The following is a 10,583-nucleotide window of genomic DNA, read 5'->3' on the forward strand; positions in this document are numbered from 1 at the left end:
GCGTATCCAAGCACATCCCTGCCTGCCAGATTTACTTATCTTGCTTCTGTGCATGGCGATGTTTCTGACCAGGATAAGGTTATTCTTGAAACGTGGACAGCAGTATCTCAGAAGATAATTTTTTTTAAAAAGGCAGCGTTGACAGAATTTTAACAGAAAGTTATTTATTTATTCTGCTCTTTACTCAACCACTACTTGATGTGTGTGTTAGTCAAAGAAAGTACGTTGATCATCTACGTGAAGAAATGCAACCTCACCTGAACTTCCGGTTCCATTGCCTCCCCACATGCCCTCGTGACGTTGCTCCGGCCAAGCAGCTCCCCCTCATACTGCGACTGGAAGAAACGGAAACGGTACTGGCTACGTGTGGTGTTGAGAAGCGCCTCTATCATCGCGTTCATCATCAATGCTATCACAAACGCATTGCGCTTGAAAAAGACAAGCACTTTGTCTGCTGCTCTTTCTTTGCAGTCCCAGACGTTGTCATAGTACTGTTCAAATCGGTTTGAGGTTGTTTTCCGTCTGGCTTCGCCAAGCTCTCACTTTTTGCACTCTCATTGTCAGTATTTTGCTGTTTGTCCAGTTTCGACATTCTGATCGCGTAACTTTCTTTAATAATTAAGAAGGTTCTTTAAAAAAATGATGCTAAAACGTATTTCACATGAGAGACACAATGGAGCATCAGACGAAGTCATACGTGGTCTCGTGTGCCTGCGAGATTATAAGTCTACCACTATTATAATGCTCTTTGTAATTTTTAAGAAAAAAATATTTTAACCTATCCTGAGCTGAAGGACGTGACCACCTTAGTATATTTGAGCAGGCCGTGCTTCAGGCGGACGAGCATCTGCCTACAAGGGCCCGCGCAGACTGGACGCACTTGGAGACAGAAGGGGACACCGAGGATTTATCGCGCATGAACGTTCGTGCATTGAGCTATTGCTGGATTTATGTGAGGGCCCCGCACATGCCCTTTGCCTCGGGCCCCGCGGGGGCTAAGAACGGGCCTGATTATGAGATTAAAAATGGTGACACGTTTAATCCCCCACTCCCCTTTTCAAATTATGTCAAACACATAGTATTGCCATTTTTTTTTTTTTCATTAAGCAATGAGCTCATATTTATCATAAATTTTATGAACAGGGAAGGAGAACTTTATTTATTCTGAAATTTTGCACGTAAGGGAAAGGCAAAAATTCCGTAGTGTAATTTTGTGTCCTGTCTCATTTTCTCATCTTGAATGACATACCTCTGTTTGTTCATCACATCTTTGTTTTCATTTATCTACATTCTAAAAAAAATGCAAAATAAATGCACAACATGTTTTCATTGTAATTTTCATACAAAATTATGGAAAGTGAGACGAAAGTGTGCATAAAACATTTGATTTTATTTCAACAATTTGTAGCCTTCTTTTAACTACTATATCTCTACTTAATAATCATTCTTTATATACTTCACATCGTGCGATAGAGAAATAAAATCTTGTCTCAAGACATGATCGTCTCTGCTTTCACATCAACATCTCAAGCTTTCCCGCGAATAACAGTGACCCAGTTACAAAGACATGCGCAGAAAGATTTTTATTTCCCGCGGAAAAAGTCACATGACATGTCATATGCTTAACACCGAAAGCTGCGATTGGCTACTATTCACGACGCAGCTGCAAGACGCGGTGCTCGCAAATCGAAGAAAGTTTTAGCCCCAAGAAATATTTCAGGAATCAACTACTTTCCGATCTGTACTGTTGAAGAGACGTAATACCATGTTAGCTACAGAATCTCTAGTGCCTCCAAGGCCTAGGCGGAATCGGCATGAGTCGTCGAAGGTGTTTGACGCTGAACGTAAACTGGACTTGTCTGAAGTTTTGGACGTGCTGCAAACGTACGTGGACTACGATGGAGGTATCAACTGTAGTTTGTGTGGTAAGTTTATGCTGCTGATGCATTGATAATCGTGATCTGGAATTGATATTATCGTTGTTTTGAGGCATAATTTTCCTAAATCGTACATTTTTACTTGTTGGAATTGTATAGCTTAAGCGTTTGTTTACTTTTCTTGTAGCTGTTTGTGTGTCACGCTCTGTTCATTTTGAGTCGTACGGCTGGCTTCATTCTGCTTTATTATCGAACTGGTAGGGCTATACATAGTCAGCTTATTGCACACCGTCATTCAGTACAGCATTTATCATCTTTCTTTGTGTGCGTTATCTGCATTAGTAGCGCTTGTAACTATGTACCCCGATATTTGTGTGCTGTCGTGTTCTCTGGGTCATCACAACAAAGCTGACTTCCTGCCTCTCATTCATAACTGTGACGTCACGAGACCTACTTCCCATGACAGCTTTGCATAACACTGTTGTAACGAAACTGCATAGACAGTGTTAATTCTAAGCAGATAAATGATATTAAATTATTACGGCTTAAATAATTAATGGAGAAATAATTTTAATACTTTACTAAAGCAGTTTCAAAATTGCTAGAATAAAAAAATACTTCTGTTTAAAAGTAAAAAAATATATGCTCATAAATGTTGAATGTACTTATATTATTTAATAATATACTAGTCATTTTGATTTGCTTGTTACATTGCCTTTCATGGAAGTTATCTGACTCTTCAAAATTATGTTTTAAAAATGTTCTGCCTAATTTTTTTCCCTTGATTATATTTTTTTTTTTTACAGAAACCAAAAAGAGGAGTTGCATAATTATGATGTATTCCTTTTTTTCATTTACAGACATAATTATACTATATCAGTTGTATTTGAAATTTTATAATTTTTTTTTTTAGCTTATTAAATATGTTGATCTTTCTTGCCCAGAGTTCATTATAGGTAGTTTATATTTCATGGAGATTACTAATTAATACAAGTATTTTGACTGCTCTTTTTGTAGGCAAATTATATAAAAGCAAGGTGTGCTTCATCAAACATCTCTGGGAGCATTCTGTGTACTGGGATCTTTTTGCTGGTGACAAGAACCACATGAGAGTGCTGTCTATCCAAGCAGCCCTCATTCTGTATGGAGCTTGCCAGCAACGCAGTGCCCACCCACTTCTTGTTGAAAGTTTGTTAGTCAGTAGTCCTCATGTTGATAATGGTAAAGAAATGCAAGGTTCTGCAGGTGCTCCAGTGAGGCATGATACATCTATTGCACAGAATATTGACAATTCTGAGGTGAGCGTGTTAAAGGAAGTGCATTTAAGTACTCCGTCTACTCCTAGATCCAATTCAAATATGACACAGATGGTCGTACCACACACTCCATCCAAAAGTAGACGAAAACGGAGATTCAGCGAGTCTGACAACCAGACATCAGGTCCTGAAACTCTGCAAAGCTATTTTGTCCCTAGACCCGGTCTGACAGCAGATGATTTGTATTGGAAAGAGTCGGACACTTTGCCATTTAAGCGTAAAAGATCAGAATGAGGAACTTTTGGATGTTAAAAAATTTTTTTAATGAGATTATATCTACACAACTGTTACTGTAAAGAGAAATTGGCTTATATGTGAGGGTGGTTTTGCTTGTTGACCGAATGTTAATAAGTCTTAGTGTTAAAAACTAAGCATTGAATATGAACTGTGATGATTGTTACAGATGGATGTGTTATTTTATTCTGTGATGTAAAGAGGAAACTATAACAAGTGAGATTTGTTTTTAGGAAAAAAATATGTGAAACGCATGGGCATAAATAGTAATGGACAAATCCTAACTTTTGTGAGAAAGAACTGCTATTTCCGTGCATTTAGCTGTGGACCCAAATATGCAAGTGGACAGACTTGCAAATCTCGATACAGTATATAATATTCTGTATATATGATTAAACTTGTTTATTTGTGTGTTTAAATGTCCATTTTTATTGTTAATGCAATTTTAGGTAAAGTCGTTATGTTGAAACCATTCAAATACAGAGGTGTGGTGGAGGAAGAGTAAGGAGAGAAATGAACTTTGGTTTAAAATAGACTTAAGCATGCATTTATTTGTAATATTTGCCAGAGAGTCACTATCATTTATTTTATTCTGTACAAATCTAGAAATTATTCTCTTATTCAGCCTGTAGATGTTAAAACAACTTTTTTGGAAGGATTTTGAACATATGTTGTCACTGTTTACATTATATAGCATAGAGAACAAGGTCCAGATGCTAAGAGGGTAAGAATACAGTGAATTTACATAGCACCATATTCCGGTCCTGTGGACAGGCTCATGGCACTTTGCCAAAAAAAATTTATATTTTTTTTTATGCATATGCATCCTGTTCATGACTTTTCTTGGTAATATTTCAAGTTTTCAATTCTAATATGTTAGAGTTTAAACTTTTTTTTTTACTTGAATAATGTAAATCTTTAATTCTTAGTTTCAATTTCTTTAAATTAATAAATTTGTATTAGTTTGATCAAAAAATCAGGTTGTATATATTATGTTCATGTTCAAAGTAGCAAAAGGGAGGTAATCAAATCATTTGTTAACACAGTCTTGTGATGCATGAGATTTGCATAAAGTTGTAAGGATTTGTTGAAATGTAATTGCAATGGTCTTTGATTAGATATGTGTTATACCAATGTGAGGAGTGGTCTGATAATTGCATTGTCTCAGTATTACTGTCTGTATGTTTAGATTTAAAGTGCATTTTTCATACTTTTACAATGGAAAAATAAAGGATGAAGCTTGTCTGCATCATGGATCCTTGCAGACAAGTTAATTTTTAATATTGGTAGAGTTTACATTTAAGGTTTTAATGTGTATGATGATTTTTAAATTTGTGACCTGCATATTTCCTGATAATATATGTTCCTTGGTAGTTGGGAAACACTGCTGATATGCCACACTGTTTATTATTTTTGCCTGACTCAGCTGGCCAAGGGTTGAGTAAATTTTTATCTGTACCTCAGACTTCTTCAAGTAGAAAGCAGCCTTGTTGCAATAATGGAAAAGGTATGCTGTGGCAATGTATTGTAAGTGTAAAATGTAGGAAGCATGCCTAAAGACTTGGAATGACCAATAGGCTGATAAGTTTTTAATTACTTTTTTAAAAAATGATTGAATTTTTTTTTTGTTTTTTTTTGGTAGAATGTGTTCCTTCTTTGACTTTTTGTCCCCATTCTCACAACACTTAAAGAGGAAGAGAAAACATTTTGGTTCAGTAATTTTCAATATTCTTGGTTTTAAAAGCTACCACTGCTACAGTGCTGATTGATTGTATTTTGGGGAAGTTTGTACTTTCTGAATTGCAGCAAAAGAATTTTTAGATGCTTGCATGGGAAATCAAGTTTTAATTGCAATACTTTTGTATTTTGTAAAAACGTAAAAGCTCACAATGCAGTTATTGCTGGACATAAGGAAATCTCGGTTGCAAGGTTGCTGAAAACAGTGTATGAGTATAGAGGCTTTTAGTTTGTATTCAAAGGAGTTGACGGTTCTTAAATCGTTTACTAGTTTCAGACACAGCCAACGGAATTCTTCATTGTGTTCATTAGCAGAAGGAAAACATGATGTATAAATGTACACAGTTTTTGGGGGGTGTGGGGTGGGAAATACCTTTTCAAAGCAAACATTTACCAGTGTAATAAATCTGTACATAATGCTCTTGTAACTATAATGTGTAAGAGATTGTTTTTGTTTAAAGAGATAGTGTCATAAAAAGTTGCGCTAATGCCTCGGCATGAAATTACGTAACAGTGAAAGAGGCTGGTTAAGTGGAATCAATATTCACAAGTGTACAGAAAATTTGTCATTTTCCTGATCGGGGAAAAAAATTAATGAAAAGTGAAAAATTGTTCGTAAATATAAATGATTTAAAAATTACATATCTCAAATGTTTCTTGGTTACCACATATTTTCTATGCTAGGTGGTAATGTGCAAATTGTTTTTGTTATTCATTATGAGTTTTAAGTTCATTGCATGAATGCAATATATTCGTACGTGATTTGTGCAGATTTACTGCAAGAAACTGCCATTTATTTGCATTTAGATTTCTGAATGATTTGTTCACAAAAATACAGACCAGAATGTAAATCATAACATCTTTTTGTTTAATTTTTTTGGTTATGTGTGTGGAAGTGTTGGCTCCATTCGGTTCATGCAAAAATGTTACTTTAAACATGTTCACTGATGCAGTGCTTTTCTTAAAAGCTAACTATATTGTGAAATTAGCCTAGAGTAGTCAACAAATTAAATAGAATGGATTGTTATCAATGTCATAAAAATGCATAAATATATTTTTTTTTATGGTTGCCATAAATGAACAACCAGAAGTAGTATTTATAGTGTTTCTGACAAAAGAAGTTTGGATTAAAAATTAACATGTTTGATGGTAAAATAATCAATTTTTGATCTAAGAAATCAGTTTAAGTTGCATTAATAATGTTCTCAAAGATTGAATTTTATCTAGACTATAAATTAACAGTTATATATGTGTGTTTATTCTTGAGGAGCATAGGGCTGAAAGAGTTATGAGTCACTGTTATTTACACTGTTAAGAGGTGAAAGATCATTTCTGTTTAAAGATTAAAAGTACATGCAACAAATTAGATCAGTGTAAATGTATTAAACTTCAACAAAATAGGTTTTTACTGCCTTCATTTTAATCCTTCAGTTTGTGTATGCAACAAGCTCTTTAAGTTGACAGTTATAACAGCATAAACATATTAGAGGCATCTGGATTTTGACCAAAATGTTAATGGGTATGAGATGGGCTTGGATGTTTTACATATACTAATGAAAAGTAGTAAAACTAACAAATATGATCAATCTATCAAGAATCGGATGATACGTCAAGAAATAAAGTGCCAGTTTTGTGGAGACAGAAATAGATAAAATAACGGTCAAGACTTTATTGAGTCCATTTTGCAGAGGAATGTTCTTTTAGGTGACATAAATAACAAATAAGAAGGAATACTATTTAGTGTATGTGTGACATCAAGGACAGATGACCCCTTGAAAGAACCTCTCGGTCCTCTAAATGCTAACCAAGGCCTTGGATATGTTTCTCAAAAAAGACATTCAGATTCAACAAGCATACCATATAGATAAATAGTATATAATCGCAACAAAAAAAAAACAAAAGTATGGAAAGCAGTCCCCCTATAGATCCACGCACAAAAGCAGAACAGCAGCAGCCTTAAGTGTAGGTGGGAAATCCGGATTACTGTAAAAGAACTGAATGAAACTTTAAAACAGTAACATTAAACAAAGCTTTGAAAGAAGATTGATGCTTTAAGCAAAACAAATTTAGGATACACATAAAAATGTCACGCGTTGACGAACGGAAACCCTTACGGATTATGCAACATTAAATATTTATCCCAGTTTTGGTAGCTGTGTGGTGGCAGTGGCTCAACCTGTGTAAAGAAACATTGCAGCTAAAGAGAGATAACCAGCAGCTTGCTGTGAAAGGTTAAGTCCCTGAGCCTGACATCTCGCAGTCATCTATTTCGGTTTTAGACTGGTGATCGGTGTCCGAATGTTTGCCCACGGTTGAAAGGCATATCGTTGATGTTCGACTACACGCATGTTTGGCGGCAGTTACTAGGCAGCTCTACATATTCAGTTTTCTTAACTTACCCTAGTACTCGTATAAAATCTATTTTGTAACATGGACGACTTCGATACGCGATGAAAATCGTATTACATGGTGAAAAACTGTGAATTATATACGTGAACAATGAAGAAGATTTATAAGACGAAAACGACGATAAATATTACTGCTAGGCGATAGTGAGTATTTAGACAAACTCGCGATGTGGAGAAAAAATAAGTTCGAAGGACCGGAGCACGCGCGGTGCATGATGGGGTCGACGTGCGGATAGCTATGTGAAAACATGATGAATCTGTTTTAGGAAACACCAGCGGCACCCGACGTATTTGTCTCAACCAGGGCGTCGCGTTCTCACCCCCAGCCACCCATACTTCTCGGAGTCAGCACGCTATGGTTTAATGAATGTAATGTGAAGAGGTGGTTTGCCATGAGATGATGGTTGTCGACATCCCGAATTTTTCCGGAGCCACATCCATGAAGATTCTTCTCTCCCCTCTCTCTCTTTCTTTCCCTTCTTCATCCTGTCGGAGATAAAAGTATACATTTAATCTTGAGGAAGCATTAAGGGACATCACTTTATCTTTCACTTCTTGTCATACTGTATAGTTATTTAGTCGTTTATTCAACGTACTGCCACCATATTTATGAGCCGCTGGAATATTTATCAAGAACACGCCCCAGAATAGACGAATTTCCCGTAATTAATGTGAACGTAATTTTTTTTTTTTTTTTTGTGACACTGAAACATTTTTCCAGTTTTCTTGAAAACTTGGTAACAAACTAACCCAATCATAATTTTTTTGCATGATCAAGAGATGCAACAAGCTTTCGTTTACCGTGATTGACCTCGCGACACTAATGGACACAAAAGTGTTAGCAGTACACGAAGCATTTTGTTGTTTACGAGTTTGTATATTTGCTTGGGATTTGGATGGTGGTTTTTTTTCATAAAGTGTGTATTATAAGAAATAAGCCTGAATGCCACATATAATTTTTCGATAGACAGCTCAGTTGTCAGAAAATTATTCCACACTAGGAAACATGTTATTAATAACCACGTCAAGCCTCGCTTGTTAATTAGAGATGTGGACTTCTTGATGATTCGCAATGTAACTTTGTACACTATTGCATGGTCCGGGGCAACTAGGGCTGTGGGCTAGGGAGGACTATCACGTGCGGGGCTAGGGGTGTCGCTGCAGCCCCGCGGTGGGTCGGGTGTCCCTTGCGCCATGTGAACCTACTACTGCTGCTGGTCACGACAGAGGGTTCACGGCGATACGGAGGAATCGATGTCTGGTGCCCGCACGGTCATCTCCTCCAGTCTCCCCAACCTCAATCTGACCACGACTGGCGTTGACGAGTATGGCGATATTAATGACAGTGTATATAGGTATTTTATTGATCTCTCTGTCCACTTTGCACACAGCGGAGAGGCCAGTGACCTTTTAGAAAAGCGACAAGACCGACAGAAGATCGAAGCGAGCGATAATTCATTGATTATCATAGCAGTTTAAGCGACGACTTCAGCTGTTTGAGCTCTCCTCTCTCACCTTCCCGCCTCTCTCTTTGTGTGTGTGTGTGTTTTTAAATGTGGATTTTTAAAAAAATGGTGGCAAGATATAGCAGACGACTTGGAAAGGACAGGGGAAAGACTGGGGAAGGATGATGGGGGAGGAATTGAAAAAGTTAGGATGACCTTTGCACTCTACGCCAATCTTCACCAATGCCGATACTACCCACCCAAACTTAACTAAAACACACTTACTGAGGGATTATGCAGAAACGACAGGTAGTTTGATGATGATGATGAGGAGGAGGAGGAGGAGGAGGGTGGTGGTGGTGGTTGTTTTGAGAACATTTAACCGTGTGAAGGCAAGCTTAATGTACTGAGAGAGATTTGGAAAGAAGCCTTCAATTTTGTGAGCACACTTAGCTTTTGTTTTTTTTTTTTAAAAAAAAGGTGAAGGAAGTATATAAAGAATAAAACCGAAAACTGGGGAAATTTTATGTGTGCCGTGAGAAAAAGCCACGAGTTTGTTTCTCTGTCTAGCCCTCACACTTCCTCGTAATAAATGTCAGGAGTCAAGTTCCATTAGTTTAAGTACGTTGGTACTTTGCGCCGGAAGGAGGGCTCGAGCGGGAGGGGACTATACGAGTGGCTGCAACACTTGGACGCTCTGATGCGCGTGTTAACTTGTTGGGTGACTGCAGTAGCTCGAGATGGATCGGTCTGTGAACCCCTCGGAACCTAGCCATCTCATCAGCACGTCTGCTGTCACTGTCGAGAGAGAGAGACGGGAGTGTGTGAAAGAAATGGAAGGGAAATAGATAACGGCGAGTGAAAAACGCATAGAACAAAATAGCAAGGACGAGAAAAGGAAAAAAGAGTAGAAAGAAACGAAAAATGTAACGAGGTGGAGAAAAGAGAACACCGATCAGGACCTCAACATTCCTGGCAACTGTTGTGAAAAGCAGAGCCAAGAGGTTGGTGAGGTCACAAAGTTGACCTGGAGGTTACCGGCTAGATTAAAATCAATTTCAAAAAAGAAGAAAAAAAAGGATACACGCAAGATTAAGACAGAACTCCCAAAAGTAAGTTCTCTTTGCGAACGTGAGAAATATTTGGTGTAAAGTCCTTGTCGTTCCCTTACTTTCTACTGTGTGGAGGGACTAGACTCGACCAGCTTCAGTAACTTCATGGGCCCAGCTGCACGAGCACAACGCTAGGCTCTGATTAGTTTGTTAAGGTGCAGCTGTAAATTAAAACTCCCGTTCCATTCTCAGCTGCCTGCTAGGCGTTTTGCCATCCCACGAGCTATGCAGCTGGGCCCACATCTCTGAATAGAATTATTCTCTTTAAGCAGATTGCGGATTTGGTTTAAAAAAGTGTTTACCAAGCAATCCAGCATCGGCATTTGTGATGCCTCTGAAATAATAGCCAAAGAAATTCATTAACAGACAAAGAAGGGTCTCTTCGTCTCACGATCATCTTACAAGTTTTTCACTCTCCACTACTTCTCTTTTCCTCTTCCTCCCCTCTCCCCAA

At 37.6% G+C, this 10,583-nt stretch overlaps 2 protein-coding genes across 2 annotated transcripts in view; one reads left to right on the forward strand and one right to left on the reverse strand.

Annotated features, from left to right (window-relative positions):
• Nucleotides 1-720, reverse strand: part of LOC112566430 (proton-coupled folate transporter-like) — a 3,625-nt gene extending 2,905 nt beyond the window's left edge. The window contains exon 1 of the mRNA XM_025242654.1: nucleotides 258-720. Coding sequence (XP_025098439.1) covers nucleotides 258-404 — 147 coding nt within the window. The 5' untranslated portion in view covers nucleotides 405-720. The remainder of the gene's footprint in view (nucleotides 1-257) is intronic.
• Nucleotides 721-1,645: 925 nt separating this feature from the next.
• On the forward strand, nucleotides 1,646-6,567 carry LOC112572870. Its single transcript, XM_025252849.1, has 2 exons — nucleotides 1,646-1,925; nucleotides 2,895-6,567. Exons 1-2 carry the CDS (start codon nucleotides 1,766-1,768, stop codon nucleotides 3,425-3,427), a joined length of 693 nt encoding a protein of 230 aa, XP_025108634.1. The 5' UTR covers nucleotides 1,646-1,765; the 3' UTR covers nucleotides 3,428-6,567.
• Nucleotides 6,568-10,583: the final 4,016 nt, after the last annotated feature.

Source organism: Pomacea canaliculata, linkage group LG1 (assembly GCF_003073045.1).
Source record: "Pomacea canaliculata isolate SZHN2017 linkage group LG1, ASM307304v1, whole genome shotgun sequence".
NCBI lineage: Eukaryota > Metazoa > Mollusca > Gastropoda > Architaenioglossa > Ampullariidae > Pomacea > Pomacea canaliculata.

What these genes read in the sequence shown, in the direction of transcription:
- LOC112572870 (XM_025252849.1), top strand. Translation starts at nt 1,766, where the DNA reads ATGTTAGCTACAGAATCTCTAGTGCCTCCAAGGCCTAGGCGGAATCGG. An exon ending in TATCAACTGTAGTTTGTGTG is followed by an intron (nt 1,926 to 2,894) that starts GTAAGTTTATGC and finishes CTCTTTTTGTAG; the next exon opens with GCAAATTATATAAAAGCAAG.